This window comes from Aethalodelphis obliquidens, unplaced genomic scaffold (assembly GCF_003676395.1).
Source record: "Aethalodelphis obliquidens isolate GAN/ISIS:26980383/991018 unplaced genomic scaffold, ASM367639v1 scaffold37, whole genome shotgun sequence".
Lineage (NCBI taxonomy): Eukaryota > Metazoa > Chordata > Mammalia > Artiodactyla > Delphinidae > Aethalodelphis > Aethalodelphis obliquidens.
Window position 1 is genome coordinate 11,938,211 of NW_020837981.1, and position 27,557 is coordinate 11,965,767.

The following is a 27,557-nucleotide window of genomic DNA, read 5'->3' on the forward strand; positions in this document are numbered from 1 at the left end:
GACAACAAAGGTTACTTTCCCACATTAAAAAATTTTTTTTCTTGCCAATATTCTAGATAAAAGCAAGAATCACCCATGCAACACTCTAGCCTCACAATTTCTTGACTCATTTATTCCAATAAAATATACCTTCAAACAATAACCTTGGCCATATCTTGTCCTTAGTCCTCTTTAATTCTTAACTCTGAAACTCTGCTCTTGGATCACAAACTTTCATTCTCCTACCTTCTTACTAAAACTGCTCTTTACTCTTCCTACTGGAATAAACACTTTGTCTGGATATGGACTTGCTTCCCTGAATGCAATGCTTATGCAAAAACAGCCATCCATGGACTTATAGAATGCCTTACATATCACCATGAGATTCCACACAGCATTGTTTTGATCAAGGAACTCACTTCATAGCACATGAAGTGTGGCAATGGGCTCATGCTCATGAACACTGATCTTACCAAGTTCTGAATCATCCTGACACAGCTAGTTTGATAAAACAGTGGAATGGAGTTTTGAAGACTTGATTATAGTGCCCGATAGGTGGCAATACCTGGTGGGGCTAGGACAAGGTTCTCCATGACAGTGTATATACTCTAAACCAGAATCCAACATATAGTACTTTTTCATCCACAGCCAATATTCACGGGTCCCGGAATCAAGGGGTTGAAATAGGAGTGGCTTCATTCATTATTACCTGTAGTGATCCAATAGCAAGATTTTTGCTTCCCATCTCTGCAAACTGAGATTCTGCTAATCCAGAAGTCTTATTAGTTCCAAAGGGAGAAAAACTTCCACCTGAGACAAAGCAGCATCCCGTTCTTCAATCACTGCATTCATTTCTTCTGCAGTTATTCTCTTTTTACATTCCTTGGTCTTGTAGATTCTATCCACAGTTATAGCTCCATTCTTCTGAATAGCTATCCCTGTGTCTGCACTGTTTATTCTGTTCAGTAATTCCTGTAATGTCATGTCATTTTCTTCAGGGTTAATATTTTCTAGCAGTTTTAGAGACACTTCCATATGCTTGGCTCGTGCAATTGCTTCATCTCTCTCCTCATTGGCTAACTGCAGTCGAGACATAATAGCTTCATCACGTTCCCTCTGCGAAATACACCTCTTCAACCAGAGCTGCTGTTTTTTCAGCAATTTGAGCTTCTGTTGCTTTTTCTTGGAGTTCCAGTTTAAGCTTTAGTTTTCTCTGTTCTTTATCTTCTTTAGTCAGTTTTTCTTGAAGCTTTTTTTTTTTTTGCGGTATGTGGGCCTCTCACTGTTGTGGTCTCTCCCGTTGCGGAGCACAGGCTCTGGACGCGCAGGCTCAGCGGCCATGGCTCACAGGCCTAGCCACTCTGCGGCATGTGGGATCTTCCCAGACCGGGGCACGAACCTGTGTCCCCTGCATTGGCAGGTGGACTCTCAACCACTGCGCCACCAGGGAAGCCCTTCTTGAAGCTTTTTATTGCTTGCTTTGAGAATGTCCAATTCTTTTAGAAGCAACGCTATCGTCTCCTAAGTCTGAAGTAACTTGACAAGGAATCATACATTTGTAATGCAAATCATTATTTCTATGTTCCATAATGTTGGATTTTTCTCTGGTACAGTGAGCTTTCTCATCACCTAGATGAGGACTGATGACTTGAAAATTCCTTGATCTCTGCTCTGGCAGTTCTATGCCCTCATATGTAGCTTCATTAACTAATTCATTGGATTTCTGTTGCATGCTTCCCTTAGAATTCACAGGCAGTTGCTCATCTGGCTGTGTACTTTTATTTCTCCCAGTGGTCTCTTGTTCAAGATAACTATGGGTTATGTCTGGACTAATGCAGCACTGTCCTGGTGTTAAAATATACTGGTTGGTTATAAAATACAGGCAATGAAGGTTTCTTTCATAGCTGGTTGGAAGAGCAATAACCACCACCACTTATCTAGGCCCTTTTGACCAGTCGTCCATTTGTACGTCTTGTTTGCTCTGGCAAGGTCTCTGGATTTTGCGCCAAGATTTGAAGCTTTGTACGGCATGGCTCAGCGTGCCTAAAGAAGCACAGCATTCTTTGCCGAAACTTACAAGTGTGAGACCTGAGATGCGCCCCGCACCGCCCCAGGAGCCGACTCTGCGCTCTTGCCCAGAGCTTCTCAGGCCCGACGCGCAGGAACCACGTCCACCAACCGATGCTTACTCGGAGCCTCCCTGCCCGCCTGGGGCTCCTCTGTGCAGGGAGGTGCGCAGGGAGATGTAAGCATCTATTTTTCTAAAGTATGTGCTATTAGAAATTAAAACAAAAATACTCTGGTGACAGTGAACAAATTTAATGCACAGGCAGGAATGGTGGAAATAGATCAGTTAGGAGATAGATTAACCAATGTACTCTTCGGGAGAAATCTGAGCTAGGATAACAATTTGAGAGAGCTACCAGCATATAAACGGTAACTGAAATTGGGGGAGGAGAATGGATGAGATCATTCATGGAAAATGGGGTCCAAGATGGGACCTTGGAGAAGCCTAATATAAAGATGTGGGCAGAGGAAGAGGATGCTGCAAAATAGGCTGAGAAGTAGTCAGAGATTTACAGAGAAGTAGTCGTCACAAGAGCTGAGGGCAGTTTCAAGGTGGAAGGATTGCTCGGTGGATGATGCATTTATAAAACATACATAAATGAATATTTATAAAGTGGGTCATTTTATATTCAGTAGGTCTTGTTAAAATTAACCTATACATTTATCCTAAGGAAATAACCACATAGTCCATTTTGGGAGACAAGGAGTTTGGACTTATTTGGGGAGCAATGAACTAAAGGTTGTTGGCAGTGATAAAAATGAATGACAACCCGGGTTTCCCTGGAGGCTCAGTTGTTAAGAATCCGCCTGCCAATGCAGGGGGTACGGGTTCGAGCCCTGGTCCGGGAAGATCCCACGTACCGCGGAGCAACTAAGCTTGTGTGCCACAACTACTGAGCCTACGCTCTAGAACCCACGAGCCACAACTACTCAGCCCGCGAGCCTAGAGCCCGTTCTCCACAACAAGAGAAGCCACCGCAATGAGAAGCCCGTGCACCACAACGAAGAGTAGCCTCCACTCACCGCAGCTAGAGAAAGTCCGCGCAGAGCAACGAAGACCTAATGCAGCCAAAAATAAATAAATAAAATAAATTTAAAAAAAAATGAATGACAACCCTTAACAGTTTTGGTGAAACTGAATTCCGAAATCTAAGAAGTTCCACATTTCTGTGAAATCTTTCCAGACAGATTTTAAAAATTCAACCTATTTGTATTTGTTTTTGTAAGCATCTACTGTGTGCTTACCACTACACCCTCACAGGCAAGATACAATAGTACGTACGTGTGACATGATCTCTATCCTTTCCATTTACCATAGTCACCATACTCACCAATCCTCACTCAGTCTGGTTGTTTGATCATAGAATTCACTGATGAGTTATGACACAGATGCCCTCTCTATGCCTCAGTTTCCTTCTCTTTAAAGCCACGGTTTGATGAGGTCAATGGTTTGCATCAGAATCACCAGGAGTGCTTGCTGAACACAGATTGCTGGTTCCACTCCTAGTTTGATTCAGTAGGGAGTGGAGAACTTGCATTTCTGGAGAGGTAGGTTGCTGTTCCAGGAACCATACTCTGAGAACACTTTTACTTTCTCCAGCTCTAAAAGTCTATGATCCCTTAGCGAAACTGCATTACCTATGCTCACTAATGGATTTAACACTCTCCATTATTCACCAGAGCCTAAGAGGATGTTGTGGAATATGTAGTTATTATTTGCCTTAAAAAAAATTTTTTTTTTACTGGAATATAGTTGACTTAGAATGTTGTGTTAGTTTCAGCTGTACAGCAAAGTGAATAGTTATATATATACATAGATCCATTCTTTTTCAGGTTCTTTTCCCATATGTTATTACAGAATATTTAGTAGAGTTTCCTGTGCTATACAGTAGGTCCTTATTAGTTATCTATTATATATATAGTAGTGTGCATATGTTAATCCCAAACTCCTTATTTATCACTTCTCCCCATGTTTCCCCTCTGGCAACCATAAGTTTGATTTTGAGATCTGTGAGTCTGTTTCTGTTTTGTAAATAAGTTCATTTGTATCACTTTTTTATTAGATTCCACATATAAGTGATATCATATGATATTTGTCTTTCTCTGTCTGACTTACTTCACTTAGTATGATAATCTCTAGGTCCATCCATGTTGCTGCAAATGGTGCTACTTCATTCTTTTTTATGGCTGAGTAATATTCCACTGTATATATGTACCACATCTTCTTTACCCATTCCTCTGTTGATGGACATTTAGGTTGCTTCCACGTCTTGGCTATTGTAAATAGTGCTGCAATGAACATTGGGGTGCATGTATCTTTTTAAATTATGGTTTTCTCCAGATATATGCCTAGGAGTAGGATTGCTGGATCATATGATAGTTCTATATTTAGTTTTTAAGGAACCTCCATACTGTTTTGTTCTCCATAATGGTTGTAACAATTTACATTCCCACCGACAGTGTAGGAGGGTTCCCTTTTCTCCACACCTTCTCCAGCATTTATTGTTTGTAGGTTTTTTGATGATGGCCATTCTGACTGGTGTGAGGTGATACCTCATTGTAGTTTTGATATGCATTTCTCTAATCATTAGTGATGTTGAGCATCTTTTCACATGCTTTTTGGCCATCTGTATGTCTTCTTTGGAGAAATGTCTATTTAAATCTGCCCATTTTTTGATAGGATTTTTTTTTGACATTGAGCTGCATGAGCTGTTTGTATATTTTGGAGATTAATCCCTTGTTGGTTGCTTTGCAAATATTTTCTCCCACTCTGTGGGTTGTCTTTTCATTTTGTTTATAGTTTCCTTTGTTGTGCAAAAGCTTTCAAGCTTAATTAGGTCTCATTTATTTTTGTTACTCTAGGAGGTGGATCAAAAAAGATATTGCTGTGATTTATGTCAAAGAGTGTTCTGCTTATGTTTTCCTTTAAGAGCTTTATAGTATCCGGCCTTACATTTAGGTCTTTCATCCATTTTGAGTTTATTTTTGTGTATGGTGTTAAGAAGTGTTCTAATTTCATTCTTTTACATGTAGCTGTCCAGTCTTCCCAGCACCACTTATTGAAGAGACTCTTTTCTCCATTGTATATTCTTGCCTCCTTTGTCGTAGTTGACCATAGGTGCATGGGTGTAGTTATTATTTGTTGAATGCAAACAATGGCTTAATATTTTCAATCTTATCTTCTTAAACCTTACATATCTTAGGGATGTTTGTGTTCGGTTGCTGTGAGCTGCCAGGAGAGGCAGGACTGTAGCTGTGGAGGTTCTTAGTACATCTCACACTGCACTTAATGCAGACATTTAATACATGCTTTTTGATATGCCTTCGATGGACTAGGTGGCATGTGATATTTTCCCATTTGGTGATCATTATAAATTTGATACAAACTCTTAAAATAATGAGTATTTGATCTTAATTCATCCTTGAACAAGTTTCTGGAGTCCAGGAGACCACACTGGGCAATCTGATGATCTGATATAATGGAGATATTTCCTGTTAATCAGGAGATAAGGATATTAGTGTCAGTGCTGTCCTTGGCTCTATCACAGTTGCAAAGGTCACCGAACCTCTAGTGGCTCTGGAAAACTAGGAAAATATTGACCATCTTAAGTTCAGGAAGAATTCATGAAATGCCTTGTAAAAATATAGGCTCCAGGAACAAAACTTAATTTCAAAATGGTATTTTTATAAAAATTAATTTTAGAGGTAAAAACTTTTCCACCTTGAATCAGAATAAGCTTGTTTTTGTTTCTGATCTTGGTTGTTTTGCTTTAAAGAATGAGATGCTATAGTTCAAAAATTGAATAAGTATTTATTGTTCCAGAAGGTACATTGCTTTTTATACATATTTCATAAATGATACAGGATTTTACACATGTTCAATATTTTGCTATTTGTTTAAAGGACTTTTCTCCACGTTCTCCCTCCCCTTGCCTCCCACACACCCTGAAAGGATTTGCTCATTGCACTGTGCTGTTTCTTCTTAAAAACCCTGCGTACAAACAGGATAAATGGTTTAAAAATAATTCACACAACTTAACAGAAATAAATGAGGGAAGGGGGTTGAACGACTGGGGGGGCGGGTGGGGAAGGAAGTGGGAGGAGGGATGAGAAGTGGAGACATGCATCCTTTCATTCCGTCATGCCAGTGGAAGGGGTGGTGGCTGGAACAGCAGCAGCAATCCTGGCTGGCCTTCAACCTCTGCAAGGCACCTGCAGTCTGGGTTTGTCGTTTAAAGTGTTTCTCTTCATACACAATGATCCCAAAGGAGGAAGAAAAAGAGAAAGAAACCCCTTGCCACAATGAAGAGGGATCAATCATGTGAAAGAAAAAAGCCAATCAATCAGCTGTGCGGCAAGCCCCAACATCCTTTCCATCCTGCCCCCGCAGTAGTTAAAAGCAGGATAGTAGACACAGATTCCTTTGACTCTTCAAGTGTGATGTCATCTGGAAATATGGTAGAAAATATTTTGATAGAGTATAAGATTAACTCCTTTTTCTCTCAATTTAAGAAAAAATAGGGTGAAGAGGGTAGGCTGAAAGAAGCCATAGAAATGTATTCCTGTACAAAGATAAACTGCACCCTTTGAGATCCACACACTTGATTTACAACTACTGAAGTGGTGGAGGTGGGAGGGCTCACAAACAGCGTGGGAGTGTGTGTCCTTCGAGATTAACAAGGCCTCCAGACAAGGTAGTGCCATCTGGGTGGCCTGGAATGCTGTCACACAAACAGATTAACAGCAGTGAAACTATTCTGGTTCTGAAATGGCTACAGAGCCATGGTTTTTAGCCATTTTGTAAACCTTACATCTTCCTGATTTGGTAATACAGCTGAACACTCCGCCTCTGGCTTTAGCTGTGGAGGGAGAGGGGAGTATCAATGGGATAGTCAAATAAAGGAGGGAAATCTGTCCTCCTCTTAAAGATTAATTAGTAAAAAACAAAACAAAACAAAAAAACCTCATGCATTGTTGCCAATTATTTCTAGACAGTGATCCAGAGAACTGGAATATTGAGACATTTAAGAAGGTATTAAGGGATAATCCAAAGTGTCAATTATCGAACAGTCATAAGTTGGTTCCAATTATCATATGGATAAAATTAGTGTACCAACAGGTGTGGGTGGTCAGAAATGGGGCACAAACGGGAGAGATTCCTGGTAACTTTGCAGAGACTGGGTCCAATCTAAAATAAATGCTAATGACATGGGCTCAGACTCTGTTTGCCACCCACATATCTTGAGGGTTTGCTTTTCTGGTATATTTATTTACTGCTATGTCAAAAATAAGAAAAGTTAAATTAAAAAAAAATTTAGAGCTGAGTGGGGTGCTGGTGTGTTACTATTTTGCTGACCCTGAAAAGAAGATGCAAGAAACAACACCCCTAGCATCACTTTCTCTCAACTATAATAATAATACATGATTTTCATCCAGAAACTGAGATTCTTGATTAAGACAATATTCACTAAGCCCTTTGAGCTTATATTCCACAAAGCCTGATGGTCAGATTTTAACATTCCTTTCTTCCCTAAGATCTTTTTGTTTTTGTTTTTTAATTAAAGTTAAAAACCCTCTACCCAGACGTGGCTCCCAGCTTCCACCTGCAATGCTTTAATTAAAAAGGCCATAGTTATAAACAGGTGTTCTTTCTGCTGGGATTCAGAGGCTCTCTGCAGATCAATCTTCCTCACCAATCTGTCGGAGGGGCAGATGCACTTGTAATGGGTCTCTCAGTCTCTTAAGGTCCATTTCTGCCTAAAATAGAAACAAAAGGTGAGAAAACTGGCTAGCCAAGCTTTCAATGATATTACTGTCTCCTGAGAAGAGGAAACTGTCTGTCCTCCATCACTATGAGTCAGAGAAATCATCTCAATCACTCTCAAAGTAAGAGTGCCTCAGAGGCAAAGAATGTTAAAGGCACAGGACAACAAAGCAGGACAGAAACAGAAGTCTGTCCTGGCAGTTTCAGCTATCAACAGAGCCTCCAGAAAAGACTGTGCAATCAACAGGGCAGGATCAGGGGCTCAAGAATGTGGGAGCAACTGATGCACCTTGATGGCATTTCTCCAGAGAGAAGCCCTTTTACAAACTTTTTGCCTGGAGCCAGAATTCAAATTTATGCTCCTCAAGACTTTAGTTATTTGTCTAGTAGTTGTTTAAGTTTTTCACTTATCAGGAACTTTTAAAACAGGGATGTGCAGTCAACTGCAGCACTTTCAAAACTCACACGTGCTTGGGCCTCACCCCTGAGGAGTTGGATTAATAGGTTTGGGGGGGGCTGAAGCACCTGTATTTTTAATAGCTCCAGAGATGATTCTGACGCATTCCCTCCAGTTGAGAACCACCACACAGAGCAACAGAAGGTAAGAATTCACTTAGGCCAAGGCAGGGAGATGAATTAAGCCTATTCAAAGCACAACCCCGTCACCAAAAAGGGACAGAGAAGGCAGAGAAGGTCCAGAGAAGAGTAATTAAACATTAAAGAGAATGGAAGGGCTTCCAGAGGTTTATAAAAAAAATCTCTAAAGTCATGAAAGACTGCAGAGAAAAGGAATGAGGATTTCTTCACCAAAATCAAAGATATCAGAGTGAGGGGGAGGCACAATCAGAAATGTGAAAGAGGTAGCTGTTATGAAAAATAAGATATCAGTCTTTAAAAAAACATTTCTAGCTCAATAATCTCTCACCTGCACCTAGCAAACATTTCTAGTAGTCTCTCTCTGACCCGGATTTTATTTTGGCTCCATTGCTACCACACATCTCAGGTGAGAGATCTTTGGGTCAATTGCAGAAAAAATTAAAAAAGAGAGAAAAGTAAAAACAGACCTCTCTAAAGAAACAAAATGAAAAATATAAAAATAGGTTTAAAAATTTCAATATGCTAGTGATAAAAGGATAGATAGGACTCATTATCTTTTCATCTGCTTGTGTTATAAAACTTTCTGGAGCATTGACCATGTAAAATAGTCATTTTTATCAACTGAGGAATAATTTACATAGGAAGAAGAGGATTGGATCATTCTTTCAGAGTTTACGCATCTAAGTACTTGACTGTAGACGACGATGATGACGATAATGCCATACAAGATGAGGCTGGGATTTACTTTAATTTTTGTAAAACTTACCTGAGCAATTGCATCTTTGAGTTGATTGTATTTCTCTAGGTCAAAACGTGACTTTTTGGCTCCTTTATGGAAAAATAATAAGTATTGTCTGTCTCTGGCTTCTGGATAAACATATTCCTACAAAAATAAAGAAGAAATTAAATTATACTCCTTAGCACACTATCTTCACAAAATAAGCATTTACTGTTGATTAGATTCAATATACATGAGCATATATAAAGATATACTACTGACATGTGCTATATTAAGTATTTATTTCTTAAACATTTTTTTGTTTTGTTTTGTTTTTTGTTTTTGCTTTTGCGGTACGTGGGCCTCTCACTGTTGTGGCCTCTCCCGTTGCGGAGCACAGGCTCTGGATGCGCAAGCTCAGCGGCCATGGCTCACGGGCCCAGCCACTCCGCGGCATGTAGGATCTTCCCGGACCGGGGCACGAACGCGTGTCCCCTGCATCGGCAGGCGGACTCTCAACCACTGCGCCACCAGGGAAGCCCTCTTAAACATTTTTTATTGCACAACACACACAGAAGAGTACACACACAAAAAATGTACATCATAAAGAATCATCATCACGTAATAAATGTTAATCATCACCAGACAGAGAAAATAGAATACCACCAGTAACTCACAAGCCCCCTTCCTGCCCCTTTCCAATTACTAACCCCTCCTTCCCCACCAAAGTAATCACTATCTTGACTTTTATAGTAACTGTTTTCCTGCTCTCTTTACAGCTTTCTTACTTAAGCATACACTCCCCTGAGCTCTACAGCTGAGTTTTTTGAAATTTATAAAAATGGAGTCAGATAGTATGCATTGTGTATGGCTACTTTCACTCAATATCATGTTTGTGACATTCATCTTTTGCGTGTAGCTGTAGTCTGTTCATTTCCATTGATATGTTATATTCTATTGTGTGGCTACATCACAATTTATTTATCTGTTGTACTACTGATAGATTTTTGGGTTGTTTCTAGGTTTTAGCTGTTGTAAATAATGCTGTCAAGATCATCTCTGGACTTATCTTCTGTTCGGTATAAACCTATGAATGGAAATTCTGGACCATAACGTATGCTTGTGTTCAAATTTAAGGAGTGATATCAAAATGGTTGTACCAGTTATACTCCCATAAGCAGGACATGAGTTGCCATCACTTCACCTACTTGCCAATACCTGGTATTGTCAGTTAAAAAACGAGTTAGGCAGAAATACTACCTCAGGTTCTGTTCCCTTACAGGTTATTACAAAATATTGAGTATAGTTCCCTGTGCTATACTATAGGTCCTTGTTGGTTATCTATTTTATATAGTTTGTATATGTTAATCCCAAACTCCTAATTTATATTATTTATATTACTACATTTTAAAAACAACTTTACTTGAGATACCATACAATTTACCCATTTAAAGTATAATAGTCAATGCTTTTTAGCATAGTCAGGATTGTACAACCATTACTACAATAATTTTTAGAATATTTTCATCATCCCCCAAAGAAACCCCATACATACCCTTTAACATCACTTCCTATTTCCCTCCATACTTCCAGTTCTAAGTTAACTACTAGCCTTTCTGTCTCTATAGATTTGCCTTTTCTGGATATTTCACAAGTGGAATTGTAAAAAAGCCTTTTGTGTCTGGCTTCTTTCAAGGCTCATCTATTTGTAGCATGTATCAGTGCATTATTTCTTTTTATTGACAAATAATATTCCATTAAATGGAATATGCTACATCAGGGGTCCCCAACCTCCCAGCTGCAGACTGGTAGCGGTCTGCGGCCTGTTAGGAACTGGGCCGCACAGCAGGAGGTGAGCAGTGGGCGAGCCAGCAAAGCTTCCTCTGCCGCTCCCCATCCCTCGCATTACCGCCTGAACCATCCCCTGCCATCCCCTCCCCCAGGGAAAAATCATCTTCCACAAAACCGGTCCCTGGTGCCAAAAAGGTTGGGGACCACTGTGCTACATTTTATTTATCTATTTGTCAATTGATAGACATTTGGGTTTTTTCCACTTTCTGGCTATTATGAATAATCTTGCTATGAACATTTGTGTACAAATTTTTGTGTGGACACGTTTTTATTTCTCTTGAAGAGATATAGCATTTTCCTGATCACTCATGAGGCTGAGGCCTTTTCATATCCTCTTTTATATTATTGGCCATTTGCATATCCTCGTTTAGAAGTGCCTGTACAAACCTCTTGCCATTTTTTCCCTACTGGATTGTGTGTCTTTTTCTTACTGATTTGTAGGATTTGTTGCTATATTATGGATATGGATCCTTTGTTGGATATACATACTGGAAACATCTCCTCCCAGCCCACTCTCCCTCTTCATGGTGCTCTTTAATAAACAGATGTCCTTAATGTTAATATAGCCTAATTTATCGTTCCTATTCTTTACGGTTAACATTTTTCATTCTGTGTAAAAAATCATTCCCTATTCCACAGTAATTAAGATATTCTATATTATCTTCCAGGAGCTTCATCGTGTTACCTTTTATATTTAGATCAACAATCTGTCTGGAATTAATTTTTGTTTATAGTGTAAGGATGGGGTCATTTCTTTTTTCTATATGGATATTCAATTGTCCTAGCACCATTTATCAAAAAACTCTTTCCCTGCAGTGCCATTTTTTTAAAATCAAAAGTTCATTTATACTAGGTCTATTTCTACTTCTCTCTTCTATTCCACTGGACTATTTGTCCATCCCTGTGTCACTGTCTTAATCACTGCAGTATTGTAATTAAAGCTGCAGTCTTCATATCTGAGAGTAAATCCTCTTACCTAGTTTTTCTTCAAGTGTTTATTACTTTTCTTAGTCCTCTGTATTTCAATATACATTTTAGAATCAGTTTATTAAAATATCTTCCCCCAACTCCAAATCTGTTGGGATTCTGACTGGGACTGCACTGAATCTAATAGATCAATGTGGATAAGACCAACATTTTTGCACTATTTACTTTTCTAGTCCATGAACATGCTCTATCATTATATTTATTAACTCTCCTATAATTTTATGTTTCTCTACATAGAGGTCTTGTACATATTTTGCATGATTTATTTATTTGGTTACTTATTTATTTTTTAACATCTTTATTGGAGTATAATTGCTTTACAATGGTGTGTTAGTTTCTGCTTTATAACAAAGTGAATCAGCTATACATAAACATATATCCCCATATGTCTTCCCTCTTACGTCTCCCTCCCACCCTCCCTATTCCTCCCCTCTCGGTGGACACAAAGCACTGAGCTGATCTCCCTGTGCTATGTGGCTGCTTCCCACTAGCTATTTTACATTTGGTAGTGTACATATGTCCATGCCACTCTCTCACTTCATCCCAGCTTCCCCTCACTTCATCCCAGCTTCCCCTTCCCCATGTCCTAAAGTCCATTCTCTAGGTCAGCGTCTTTATTCCTGTCCTGCCACTAAGTTCTTCAGAACCATTTTTTTTTAGATTCAATACATATGTGTTATCATACGGCATTTTTCTCTTTCTGACTTACTTCACTCTGTACGACAGTCTCTAGGTCCATCCACCTCATTATAAATAACTCAATTTCGTTTCTTTTTATGGCTGACTAATATTCCATTGTATATATGGGCCACATCTTCTTTATCCATTCATCTGCTGATGGACAGTTAGGGTGCTTCCATGTCCTGGATATTGTAATTAGAGCTGCAATGAACATTGTGGTACATGACTCTTTTTGAATTGTGGTTTTCTCAGGGTATATGCCCAGTAGTGGGATTGCTGGGTCATATGTTAGTTCTATTTTTAGTTCTTTAAGGAACCTCCATACTGTTCTCCATAGTGGCTGTATCAATTTACATTCCCACCAGCATTTATTGTTTGTAGATTTTTTGATGATGGCCATTCTGACTGGTGTGAGGTGATACCTCATTGTAGTTTTGGTTTGCATTTCTCTAATGATTAGCAATGTTGAGCATCCATCCATGTGTTTGTTGGCAATCTGTATATCTTCTTTGGAGAAATGTCTATTTAGGTCAACTGCCCATTTTTGGATTGAGTTGTTTGTTTTTTTGATATTGAGCTGCATGAGCTGCTTGTAAATTTTGGAGATTAATCCTTTGTCAGTTGCTGCGTTTGCAAATATTTTCTCCCATTCTGAGGGTTGTCTTTTCGTCTTGTTTATGGTTTCCTTTGCTGTGCAAAAGCCTTTAAGTTTCATTAGGTTCCATTTGTTTATTTTTGTTTTTATTTCCATTTCTCTAGGAGGTGGGTCAAAAAGCATCTTGCTGTGATTTATGTCATAGAGTGTTGTGCCTATGTTTTCCTCTAAGAGTTTTATAGTGTCTGGCCTTACATTTAGGTCTTTAATCCATTTTGAGTTTATTTTTGTGTATGGTGTTAAGAAGTGTTCTAATTTCATTCTTTTACATGTAGCTGTCCAGTTTTCCCAGCACCACTTATTGAAGAGGCAATCTTCTCTCCATTGTATATTTTCCCCTCCTTTATCAAATATAAGGTGACCATATGTGTGTGGGTTTATCTCTGGGCTCTCTATCCTGTTCCACTGATCTATATTTCTGTTTTTGTGCCAGTACCATACTGTCTTGATTACTATAGCTTTGTGTAGTCTGAAGTCAGGGAGCCTGATTCCTCCAGCTCTGTTTTTCTTTCTCAAGATTGCTTTGGCTATTCGGGGTCTTTTGTGTTTCCATACAAATTGTGAAATTTTTTGTTCTAGATCTGTGAAAAATGCCATTGGTAGTTGGATAGGGATTGCACTGAATCCGTAGATTGCTTTGGGTAGTATAGTCATTTTCAAAATGTTGATTCTTCTAATCAAAGAACATTGTATATCTCTCCATCTGTTTGTATCATCATCTGAGAAGGTGATCTCTACGACTTACTCCTCTGCCTTCTTGAAGCTATCTCTTGCATGATTTATTTTTAAAAGTCATTTTGAGTTGCATTGCTTAAAAAGTTTCATTTTCTAACTATTTTTGGCTGGCATATAGATATGCAATTAATTTATATATATTGACCTTGTATCTAGTAAACTTATAAAACTCACTTATGAATTCTAACTAATTATCTATATATGCTTTTAAAATTTTTGTATGTACAAAATCTATGAATCATGCCAGTTGTTTTTCTTTCCAATATTTTCATCCTCTGTATCTTTTTCTTGCCTTCTGTACTGGCTAGGACTTCTCATTCAAAGTTGAATGGAAGTGGTACTTTTACCCTCTTCCCAGACAATGAAGGAACATTAGAACATTTCAAGTTCACTTACCTGCTCCAGACGTATATGCTATTGTCATATGTTTTAGTTTTTTCTGTATTTTAAATTCCATAAGAGTTTATTATAATTATTTTATACATTTAATATTCATTTAGATTCACTCACAGATTTACCATTTTCATTGCTCTTCATTCCTTCCTGCTTTTTTTTTACTTTCCACTTGCGATAATCTTCTTTCTGCACAAAGAACGCTCTCTAGTATTTCCTTTTGTACAGATCTACTGGTGACAAGTTCTCTATTCGTTTGTCTGGAAGCATCTTTATTTCACCTCTATTTTGGAAGGATATTTTTGCTGAGTATAGAGTTCTAAGTTGACAGTTATTTTCTTTCAACACATCGAAGGTACCATTCCATTACCTTCTGGCTTTCATTTCTGCTGTTGAGAAGTCAGCTATCTATCAGTGACTCCTTTGAAGGCAAGCCTTTCTTGTTCTTCTTTGGCTACTTTTAAGATTTCTTCTTTGTCTTTTGCAGTTTTACTATTGATGTGTCTAGATGTGGATTTCTTTTCCTTTATATTGGTTGTATTTGACGGAATTCTTAAATCTATAAATTAATGTCTTTCATCATTTTGGAAAATTCTCAGCCACCATCTCTGCAAATATTGTTTCTTCCCATTCTCTCCCTCCTCTCCTTCTGAGATGCTAATAAAATTAAAAATATATTAGGCCTTTTCACTCTATCCTCTGTATCTCTCACCCCCTCCTATATTTTACTTCTTTTTGTCTTTCCATACTTTATTTTGAATGGTTTCTTCTGACTTATTTCCAGGTCACTCTATCTCTCTTCTGTCTAATCTGCAGTTAAATCCATCTATTAAATTTTATTTCTAAAATTTTCATTTGTTTTTTAAAAAATCAAGTTATCTGCCAATACTCTCAACCTTACCTTTTATCTCCGTGAATCTAGCAAGTATAATTATTTTAAAGGCTATGTCTGATAAATCCAGTAACTAGATCTCCTATCTGTGTCTGTTTCAAATGTCTACTGTTTCTGTAGGTGTTTTCCTGTGTATCTGCTTATTTTTTATTGTATGACTAACTTTGTATTTGCAAAATTATTTGTAGAAATAATGTAAGGTTTAGGATAATGTTATCTCCTCCCAGGGATGATTAATGTTTTCTTTGGCCTGGAACCAGCGATATCAGCACTCTGGGATCACCAGCATTCTAGGACTACCTCAATCCAATTTACAAGATTGGGATGATCGAAAGATGAGCTACAGTCTCTGAGAGAGCCTACAACAGGTTCTTCTGTTCTACAGTAGTGGCCTTTAAAATTCCAAACCAAAGCAAAAATGTTTCAACCTACTTTAGCAATCCCTGGACATGAATCTCTATGGCTTTGGTCTTTCTAGGTTATCAAGTATAGCTCAGCTTCTTGGCCTCTCAGCCTTACCCTCTTTAATCAATACAAATCCCCAGAGGAAAAAGCACATCTAAACACCAGCTTCACCTTCCTGGGACTTCTCTTCTTCTGGTTCTTGCCTGGTAATTTTTGCTATCTTGTTAGCTCTCTAGAGTCTACAGGCAGATGTGTTTTATGTTTTGTCTAACTATTTTAACATTTCCTAGTGGGAGCATTGTTCTGGTTACCTAGGATGCCATAACTAGAAACAGAAGTAAATATTTAATTATTGATGATGACAGATAATGAACAAATAGTGGTTGAAGGGACTGTGGAAGCTTTTTAAAAATGGATAGAATCGTGGTCTGAATCAAGTAATACTGACCTAAGGGATAACTGTTGGATTAAAAACTTGAGGGAAAGCCCTCTAGGTTTCATCTAAGTTGCTATTACTAGGCCACTTACCTATCTTTGCTGAGGATGTAAATGTACACACTAATTCAATTTATTCAGATATATTCTATGCTTCCTCTTTTGGGCAACAAGCATTTACTAAGCAACTACATGCTAGACTCTCTTCTAGAAATTTGGTAATTTGATAATAAGTGAGAAGAGATACACATAGAGCTTGGTTATGAAGGGAAGAGAGTCAGAGAGGGAGAGTTTGATAACATAGGGAACACAAAAAATATACTGGCATAAGATTCTGGAAGGGGGTAATGGGATTAAGAACAGGTGGAAGAGCTAGCCCTGAGCAGGAAAATGCCACCTCTTACTTGAATTTAAGGAAATAGTGTGAAAGTAGGTATGGATACTATTAAACTCACAGGGTTTAGGAATTTGCAAGCTTGTATCTGTTAAGCTCAATTTTCCAGGAGAGGTAGGAGGCAAAGTTAAATGTGGGATGAGGAGCCTGATGTGAAGTCTTAGAATAACTAATGAGAGGGTTATGTGGGGAAGAAAATCTAATTAGAAACACAAGCAGTGGTCCAATCCACACTATTACATGATTTTTCTCTAGCAATGTTCAGTAGCCTGGATATAGGATAAATGGCTAAATTTATCCAAGATTAGGAGTTTATAGAGTATATATGGTGGAAAGACAATGGAGCAGAGATTGAACAGAATGACAATATGGTCTAATTTCGACAGAAAAGGAAGCAACACACGAGGAAGGAAGGAAAAAAGTTGAGAGATGTCAGGAGCCTAAAGGTTTAGGCATACTAAATTATTAGGCATGCTAATTTTTATTCTAAGTAGGTCCTGAATGGCCACTGAAGTAGTTTGCTGGAGTAGAATATAAATGCTGGATGTTGGAATTGAGATGACAAAAGGTATTAAAGGCTAGGTCAGTGTTTCTTAACCTTTATTCATCATTGTTCCCTTAAGTTGCCTTTTTAGATTATTTTCCTTAATTGCCCCTCCTCCCCAAAGAAGTTTTTAAAAACAATATTTAAATATTTATTTATTTATTTAGGTTGTGCCAGGTCTTAGCTGCAGCACGTGGGATCTTTGTTGTGGCATGCGGGCTTTTTAATTGCAGCATGCATGTAGGATCTAGTTCCCCCACCAGGGATCGAACACGGGCCCCCTGCATTGGGAGCGTGTAGTCTTACCCACTGGACCACCAGGGAAGTCCCTCAAAGAAGTTTCAACACCACAAATATACTGTGTATCTGTTTATCTGTTGTAATATCTAAGATGTTTTACTCCCCCAGAACCAATTTTCACACCCTTGAGGGTGACCTCCCCTTTGTAGAAAACTCCTGGGCTAGGGGGCTGAATGGTGGTTCACATGCCTGCTGAAGTAACTTTGCTGAATGGCAATTCTTATTGTCAGGCTCCTTTTTCACATGATAGAAAATGGTACTCAGGTCTCACTGAAATATTAGTCAGTAAAATTCAATATTTCACTTGATTTTATGATGTCAAGGAACTTATCTTTTGAAAATTCTTTGGAACTTAATATACTTTTGGAATATATTTAGGTTGTTAATAAATGCTCATTGAACAGTTTAAATGCTGTTGAACAGGCATTTTGTTTCATGGGTGTTAATTATGGATACTGATATGGGGAAGAATATTTAACATGAGAAACTATTTACATTTTATTTGGTCAGTGTTTTCCTATTCACAAAAGACTAAATTGTTTACTACTGCTATTTTACAACTTGTCACTTGGGGGCAGCAAAAACGTTGAGGAATCACAGAAGTAGGACAGCATTTAAACAGTAGGACAGATAGGCACTGTATTAGGCATGGTAAGGAAATAAAAATTGAAAAAATCACCCGAACGCCTTGCCTCAAAAGATATCATAGTCTAGTAGAGGGGAAAAGACATTGAACATGAATAATTATAATACAAGATGGCATAGGATAAGTGAAATGAGAGGCACAATGTGCTATAGGTATTCAGAAGAGGGATAGATCAAAGTTGGCTGCAGGGAAGTAGTCAAAGGTTCATGAAAAATACGCATTTAAGTAAACCTTGAAATATGACAGGTAGCGATCTACAGGGAAAACCTTCCCAGTTAATAGAATGATATGAAGTAAGGAAGGAAGTGGTGAAAAACTCAGGGCATTTGGGGGGAAATACAGACTACACAGTTGCCCCTTGAACAACATGGGTTTGAACTGCAGAGGTCCACTTATATGCGGATTTTTTTCAATAGTAAATACTACAGCACTACACGATCTGCAGTTGGGTGAATCCCCAGATGTGGAATCATGGATATGGAAAAACTATGGATACAGAGGAACCATGATATGGAGGGCTGACTTTAAGTTATACATGGATTTTTTTACTTCACAGAGGGTTGACGCCCCTAACCCCCATTGTTCAAGGGTCAACTGTAATTTGATGTGTTTAAAATACCTAGTACATACACAGAGGAGCTGAGAGGCATTTGGAAAGGACAGCAACCAGTTATGAATATTGGGCTAAGGAGCCTGGATTTCAGTCGATAAAAAGAATCCATTAAAGGGGTATATGAGGGACAGTGACAGGGCAGAGGAAGAGGGAAAGAAACACAAACAGACATATACACATATGCAAGCCATGTCCAGAGGTGTGGTTAGATAAGATTGATTTGGCTGTCAGCTCTGTTCAGGTAGAGTGACGAACATGAGCCAGACAAGGGATTAGGTGCTAGAGACACTGGGCAAACAATAGCAGGACACGAACAGTTTACTGTCTCTTCTCCACTAGACATATTTGGGAGGCCCGGAAAGGTTAAATAACACCCTTGGGCTTTCATTTTCCTGCACAAAAATAGGCCTATGACCATTGGTCTAATGACAACAGAAACAAAATGCCTATGTTCAATAGCGGCCATATAAAAATATAAGAGAAGCAACTCTCAGCTTTCTTCTGATACCTAAGAAAATAGAAAAGGTTTCTCATATCTCTCAGCTATTTCAGATACTTTTTTTTTTTTTTTGCGGTACGCGATCCTCTCCTCTCACTGTTGTGGCCTCTCCTGTTGTGGAGCACAGGCTCCGGACGCACAGGCTCAGCGGCCATGGCTCACAGGCCCAGCCGCTCCACAGCATGTGGGATCTTCCTGGACCAGGGCACGAACCCATGTCCCCTGCATCGGCAGGCGGACTCTCAACCACTGTGCCACCAGGGAAGCCCTCAAATACTTTTTATTCAAGGGAGCCTGGATCTGTGGTTGTATCACACATGGCAGTAATAAATAAGTGATAATAAATCCTTCATACTTCCTAAAGTGACCATTATGGATTTCCAAGCTACTAAAAATACAGCACTAACAATAAAAATTAGTTCTAGACACTGATATTTAAAATATGAGCCTTGGATGATAAAGAATAGAATAGTGATTAGATATCTAATTTTCACCTCTCTTCCATGAAGTAAAAACAACAACACACACCTATACTCCTAATATATTTAGAAGTAGCCCAGAGTTTAGTTTAACTATTTGATCAGTTATCACCAATTCTCCATTCCAAACATTCAATAAAACCCAAAAGCTTGGGACTTCCCTGGTGGTGCAGTGGATAAGGCTACGCGTTCCCAATGCGGGGGGCCCGGGTTCGATCCCTGGTCAGGGAACTAGATTCCATATGCATTCCGCAACTAAGACTGGGCACAAACAGATAAATAAATAAATAAAATTAAAAAACAAAACAACAACAAAAAAACCCAAAAGCTTGGGACTACACCATCTGACTGCTAAATTAATTACACAGTACATAAAAAGACAAGCCAACTGAGCAAGTTATCCTACAGCTGACCACTCTTCTCCTTTGCCTTCTTATTCTATATCTTACTATAATAGTTTTATGAATTTAATGGTTTATATGGCTCTCTTAATAGTCTGTTTGCTCCATGGGGGCCAAAGCCATGTCATATCTATCTACCTCTAGCACCCAGACCAGTGCCTGATACATAACTGGCATGCACATGCATGTGCACATATGTGTGTTTGTATGAGTGAGTATGTATAAAGGATAAATGATTACTTCAAGGGAACTGGCCTTAGAAAGAAGATGAGAGAAAAGGGAACTACTTTGACAACCAACATTGTACTATCTCATGGAAAGTTACTTGAAGAGGAATTCTTACCTGGCGTGTCATTACAAAATATGCATACATTGCCATGGCACTTCCATAAGTGATGAAGTAGGTAACTGGCTCCATGATGTCCCAGGAATATTCCCACCAGGTAAGCCGGGCCAAAATGCCAAACTGTGTGGCCATGTAGGCAAGTCCACCCCATAGCACCAAAGTGGTCCTCTTCTCAGCTTTTCTGCTAATCTCAATTCGTACCTACAGGGCACACGTGACTGGTCAACTGTAAAGCATTTTGACATAGAACCAATTTTAAACTCTTATTTAAACTGTTCAATGTTCACTAAAGAAACAGGGCTTGTAATCAAGATATAAGTTAGTCTCAATTCTAGGAAATATAGTTTGTCTTCCTAAATAATATCTGTAGTTTTTACTGAGTACTATTTTATAGGCATAACATTTTTGATACACTTGTGTTTTATGTTTCATCCTAGAAGTAGCTGAAAATACGGTGAAATTATGGGAGTGAATAAGTTAGTTTCAGCGGGTCTTTATCCAACCACAAGATTGCTTTCTTTGAAAGAGAGAAATAAAAACATGCCAATGTTCTCTCACTGTAGTGTACAAGATTTAATCTATCATTAGTTTTTTACTCAAAAGGTCTACTAGGGGCAAAGCAGCACAGTGGGTCAGAGCATGGACTCTGGATTCAGAACGGCTGAGTTTAGGCCCTGATCTGCACATTACCATAACTTCATTAATGAGTTGTTCTGAGGATTAAATAAGAGAATACAAGTACTTAGGATAATTCCTAGCACATAGTAAATATTCAATAAGGGATGATAATTATTTTGCTATAGTTGGTACATTAAAAAATGCTTTACATTTTGAAAATACCAGATTTAAATTTCATCCCCCTTCACAACAGTTCCTCAAATTTAATTTATCCAACATTTCTAATGGTCTTAAATTTAATGAAAACAACCTTGAGATATGTGTTCCTTACTTTTAAAGAAATCAGAAAAAGCACAGTATTAAGAGTATTTGTTCCCTTCCTTAATCTCTAATATAGTCTGGTTTCTTAAAATGGAAATACTTGTATTTTTATTAAAAAAAAAAAAAGGATGACACACGTTCATTGTAAAACACTTACTAGGAAAGTATAAAGAAGAAAAATCATTCATAATCCTACTATTCTATTAGCATTTGGGAATATGTTCCCTCTGATTTTTTTCTTTGTATATATGTGTATGTGTGTGTGTGTGTGTGTATGTGTGTTGTGTGTATGGCTATATGCATAATACACTTAAAAACTGGATCACAGTATGCACTAATATACACATTTTGTAATTTACTTTTCATAAAATATCATGAAGTGTTTTCTATAGAATATTAGATCTACATGATTGTTTTTAACAGTTGCATAATATTCCATAAAATATTAATTCTTAAGTTGGCTAAAATGATTATCCACCTCACTTAGAACCCTTCTTGATCAGCAATTATTCCAATCTTTGTTGTAAAAGTAGTAAGTCTGGTTAAGGGCAGTATATTTAGATCTCAAAGCTCTATGTCCATTATCAAGGCTCCAAACTATTCCTTTTTAAGTCCTTTCTTAGCTTTAATCAGAAGCTTTTTATGATTCAGTTCCCAAAACTAGTGGACTAGTTTGATTGACACAATGCAATCACACAAAACTCGGAGGGGAAAAAAGCAAACATATATGCTCTGGAAAAAATACTGGTGAAGAGAAAAGTGTGAAATTTGAATCTGCACCTTTTCCAGGGGCGCCAGTTGTTCTTTGAGATCTTCTAATCTTTCGATAAGCTCCCTTTCCTTGTTTAACTGGTGCTGCTCGATGCACAAAGTAGTGTATAACTGCTGGACCAGTGTCTTTACATCGTTCAGTGTTGCTGCGTTTTCATAGCTTAAGAGGTCTGAAAGAAAAAGATTACATTTAAAAAAAAATATGCCTTAAATGAAGAGTTGCTATTCTTAGGGCTATTAGTGATAAGAACAAGGCAGATTCATCCACTATAGGGGTCCCACCTTCAATGTTAAACTGAAGGAAAGGGATAGTTCCTTTTTAAAAAGGAAGAGTCTATAAATCCTACAAAGTAAGTTCATATTTGGGCAACTTGAAAATTTTGAAGCCAACATCCACCATTATATTCTTGGAAGTATAAGTGCTACAAATGAGGCTACGAGTAATAATAATCTTCATTAGATAAAGACAAAAAATTTAAAGTAATATGTCAAAAACTAGTAGAGAGGCTTAGAATTAATCTGATTATCATGCTTATTAAAATTCAGATCTAAAATTTATCTGTGGTCTTGCCATTTTAAGTGGTCATTTTTTCCCTTTAGTAACTAACACTTAAGGAAAAAATATACAGTATTTCAAATTTGCAAATACAAGGGTATAAATAAAAATACCATTATCCTAATAATCTTAGCCCCTATATACCTTCCCCCTAGCATATCAATTTTTATTTATTCCCGTTGGGCAAAGACATAGAATAGCTGTATGGATCTCAATATCAAGCTTGAAAGGGCATGAAGTTATGAGAATAACTAAAAAGGTAAAACATTAAATAATTCTTTGATTCAATATCCTCTTCTGTGAGTAGCATGTGCTTCTAGAAATCTAAAAATTATGTTTTGAAAATTTAATAAAAAGTCAGCTGATCTCAGCTGTCAAATAACTTTTTAAAAAGCACCAGAAGTAAAGCTTTTGTTTTAGAATCTTATTAGCCTTAAATGTGACATTTTGTTAGCTACAGAAGGTCAGCCTTTTTCTAAGTCAAAATAAGCCACAGTCAGAATTAGTCATGTGTGTATTTCAAATATTCTTCAGGGACGTCCTTTAGTACAGTTATCACAGAAATTCAATCAATAAAAAAATTCAAATAAGGGTAGCAAATTGGATTAGAGAAGAGCTGATATAGTAAAATGGGATATAGCACCTAGCATAGTATCTTGCATGCTTCAATGAATGTGTGCTGCATTAATGGGAACAGATAAAAGCAAGAACACTTTGAGTTCTAGAAGTCGTCTATGTCAACAGAGTCTGCTTTGCACTGAAGTTGCAGCTCACATTCACATATGGTTCTACACTTTCCAAAGTTACAAAAAGAGAAAACTGTACTCTAGAATGTCATAGTGAAGTGGTAGAGTCCATGCCTCCGGACCCCCCAGGCCTGGAACTGAGTTATGAGGCTTTTACTATATCAATATTAATATTTCTCCTGCAAGCTCAGTCCTCTTTCTTTCTTTTTTTATTATTTATTTTATTTTTTGCTGCGTTGGGTCTTTGTTGCTGCACACGGGCTTTCTCTGGTTGCAGTGAGCGGGAGCTACTCTTTGTTGTGGTGCACGGGCTTCTCACTGCGGTGGCTTCTCTTGTTGTGGAGCACAGGCTCTAGGCGCGCGGGCTTCAGTAGTTGTGGCTCACGGGCTGTAGAGCGCAGGCTCAGCAGTTGTGGTGCACAGGCTTAGTTGCTCCACAGCATGTGGGATCTTCCCGGACCAGGGCTCAAACCCGTGTCCCCTGCGTTGGCAGGCAGATTCTTGACCACTGCGCCACCAGGGAAGTCCTCAGTCCTCTTTCAAAAAGATAATTTTTTAGGTAGGTATAAATTATCTATGGTAAACAAAATTCTCTCACATATATTATCCCATATTTATCCTCATGGCAGCATATAATCCACAATTTATAAATGAGGAATTTTGAGTCCTAGAGAGATAAGATGAACAAACATTTTTGTGTTAGGTACTGATCTATTCACTAGAGAGGGGAAAAAAATCAAATATGAGGTGGTTTCTCTCCTTAATGAGGTCTAATAATGATATTCACAAAGCTGCATGGCTAGCAGGGAGTGGGAAAAGATCTTCTGACTGGTAGTCCAATGACTTTTCTATTCCATGTCCTTTCTTTTTCCATTTCCACTTTCAATACCATAATTACACTGTATTTGCTTAGAAATCCAAGGAGGGAGAAAAGGAGGGGGGAAGGGAGGAAAGAAGGAAGCAAGCAAACAAACTAAACAGACCCTCTCCTCTTCCTTTTCCTAATGAAGCACACACGTTAATGATCAAATATGTATAGACAATCATAACCTGAAAATCTATAAAATCTGAACTCAGGCTTGGTATTTGTTTTATAAAAGAGCTTCTATTAGAATGTCATTCATCGAAGACTTATTCTTTTAAAATTAATATTCATATTACAGGTTCTCCTGTGTAGAAAATTTATTTTTTATATCAGTCTTTTCTCTCATGGCTTCTTCTGTGTTTTATGTTATAGGTAGAAACATATTTCTCACTCCAAGTTTGTAAAACTATTTCTCTTTTGATTTTTTTCACTATGATAAATTATAAAATAAGCAGCTAAGTGAATGATAATATACATTCATACAATGTAACACATAGCAGCTGTGAAAAAGAATAAGGAATTCTTCATGTTCTGGTATTTTAAGATCTTCAGAATACACTGTTAGGTAAGAAAAGCAGTTTGGTGGTTTTATACCTTGACATCTAGTTAAACTGGAGTTATGTTTCCCCATATATCCCAAATTCCCCCAAATTCCCTGTATGGTTCTGAATTAGAGTTAGCCAAAACAGAGATTCAAGTGAGGTTTTAGAAGGCAGAAGTGAAGCAGAAGCCATCATGCTCTGAAGGTTGTCGTTAGTAGTGAGAGACAGATGCAGAGGTGCCTGGAGATGCCAGTGTGTGCCTGCTCTCCCTGGCTCTGCATCCAGCTCTTTTTTCTCAACTGCCACCTCTGATGATTAACAGCAAATCCACACCCACAGCCAGATGCAGCTTTCTAAAGCTGTGCTGTCCAAAACAGGAACTGTTTGCTGTGTGTGGCTATTTAAATTAATTAAAATGAAACAGAATTTAAAATTCAGTTTCTCAGCCATACTAGCCACATTTCAAGTGCTCAATAGGCACATGTGACTGATGGCTACCATATTGGACAGTGCAGAAATGGAACATTTTCATTGTCACAGAAAGTTCTATTTGATAACACTGTCCTAGGGATCTCTCTACCAGCCCTCCTTTGTTAATTTTTCTTATCCTAGTAGTTGGACGCACTTGAATTTCCAGGTTCCCTGGCAAGCTCTGATTTGTCCACATGTGCCATCACTTCAAACTTAGTAACTTTTCTCTGATCTTCCAAGCTCCCCTTTACAGACTCTTACTTCTTTACCTTCATCTACAACTGTACAAAGTCTCATTCCTATAATCTTTTATTCCACTTTTTTCACATGCTTCTGCTTCCCCAATTGAACCCTGACCGACATGAACAGTATATGTATGATATGCTATTATTTGCATAAAAAGGGAAAAAAGATTATGCATTCACATTTGCTTATGAATGCACTGACTCTCTGATAGGAAACAAGAAACTAAGAACAATGCTTGCTGGTAAGAGGAGAAAAGGGTGGCTGTGAAACAGGGATGAGAAAATCTTTTTCCATATGTTCTTTGACTTTGGGAGTTGAACACTGTGAATGCATTATCATTCAAAACAAATAAAATTTAATGTGCTACAACATACATTCAAACAGCAATGAAAAGACTATAAAATGATAATTCATAGGAGATCAATCTCACAGATGTCCAATTCTAGACCTGGCTGAACAGAGAGTTGTTATCTTTCTGATCAGTAAAGCCCTGGTAAACTCAAGAGACTTAGCTTTATTTTGTTAGATTTTCTTGACAGGAAGAATATGCTTCCAAGGTATTGTCATGGTGGAGGAAAACAACAACCTCAAACCCTTGACCCTCAAAAATCTGCCCACCTATTTGGAGATGAAATTATAGGAAGAGAGAAGGTAAATCTGCTAATGGCTTAACAAAAACACTTCTGGATGATCCGTGTATGCTTCCCTAAAAATGCAATTAAGATGTTTATTAATGTTTCTTCACATGCCATCAGTGCCAGGATAATTAAGGTACACAAAGACAGGAAGATGTGCACAAATAATGGGGATTAAAAAGTCTTTTCAGCTACTATAATGGTTTGGGAAGGATTCTGGCTATCTGAGTCTCTGATAAGGTATTCATTATAGTTGGTATTTGGTTTGTCTGTTCAACATTTTCTCTCAATTACTTACATTATTAGGAGAGAAGCAAGGTCTCCAATATCCTCTGGATGGATAAATGGGGGAAAGGGCTTAGTGTTGCCAATCAAGATGAGTTTCCTTAGCACAAAAACTTTCAACGACCAGTGGTCACAGGGGAACCCAGCCATATACAGCTTTGGTAACCAAAAGAATGCAATGGAACTTGCAACTAGCCTTGCTGCTATGACCTGCCCCCTTGTGCCATTTCAGTTTTTTCCTGCCTCTTCCCTCCAATTTTGGCATTAGGTACAAGGGTTGTCAGGACTTAGGTATTCGTAATACCTATGACTGCCAATCCCACATAAATATCAAACATGGCTATATTAGATCCTATATGAATAAGCCCTCTATCCTCAGTGCCTGGTGAAGTATGTGAAGTTAAGGTTTACTGGTGCACAACATTCATAGAGCATTTTTAGTTCTAAAGTGCTATCCATGCACAGGGAAAAGAAAAATAGGAGAGAAAAGAGAAAATTAAAGGGGCGTAAGGAATGAGTAGAAAAAAACTGTGTCAAAACTTAAAACTATTCTGGAAAAGTTTTCCTCCATTAACTATTTTAACTTTTATTAGATAAAGTATATTTGTTCCATCTGCTTCATGTATATATAAAATTCTAGTGTTCTTCTCATTATCTAATACCCAAAACCTAGTGCCTTCAACTTCTTTTCTCCATTTAGCTTTTTCACTAAAAACAGTTACAATGTGGGGAAGAGTTTACTCATCTGTATGATCGGCATCCCTCTCAAATACAGAAATTCAACTGTTCTCTTACTCACCGCAGCTGACAAACAGTGGTGACTTGGAGGAAGATAATATGATGGAAACAAAACTAAAACCTATCTTACGTTTATTTCAAAAGAAAAAAAGATTTTTTTTACTATGTTTTAAAAATGGAGGGAAAAGTGTTTATGAACTTAAAACTATTTTATGAACTAGTTTATGAACTTAAAATTATTTAAGCTTCTGTGAAAAAAGTATATAATGACATAATTGCTCATTGACTAATAATAACAGAGCTGAGAGATTTGACGTCTAAATTTAAATATTAAAACGGTCTTTTAAAGTTTTATACTAATGCTACTATTGAGCTTACCAAA

The 27,557-nt window shown here is 37.9% G+C and overlaps 1 protein-coding gene and 1 pseudogene across 4 annotated transcripts in view; both read right to left on the bottom strand.

Annotated features, from left to right (window-relative positions):
* On the bottom strand, positions 1-1,231 carry LOC113632601 (mirror-image polydactyly gene 1 protein pseudogene; annotated as a pseudogene).
* Positions 1,232-5,837: 4,606 nt separating this feature from the next.
* MCU (mitochondrial calcium uniporter) overlaps positions 5,838-27,557 on the bottom strand; it is a 202,763-nt gene continuing 181,043 nt past the window's right edge. For 2 of the 4 annotated variants that reach the window (XR_003437879.1, XM_027129931.1), the window contains 4 exons: positions 22,101-22,261; positions 20,379-20,582; positions 9,174-9,290; positions 5,838-7,803 (listed from right to left, as the gene is read on the bottom strand). Coding sequence is in view for 3 of the 4 variants with exons in the window: in XM_027129931.1 (XP_026985732.1) it covers positions 7,726-7,803; positions 9,174-9,290; positions 20,379-20,582; positions 22,101-22,261 (560 nt within the window). In the remaining variant the exon portion in view is untranslated. The remainder of the gene's footprint in view (positions 7,804-9,173; positions 9,291-20,378; positions 20,583-22,100; positions 22,262-27,557) is intronic. The other 2 variants (XM_027129930.1, XM_027129932.1) reach the window with 2 other exon arrangements.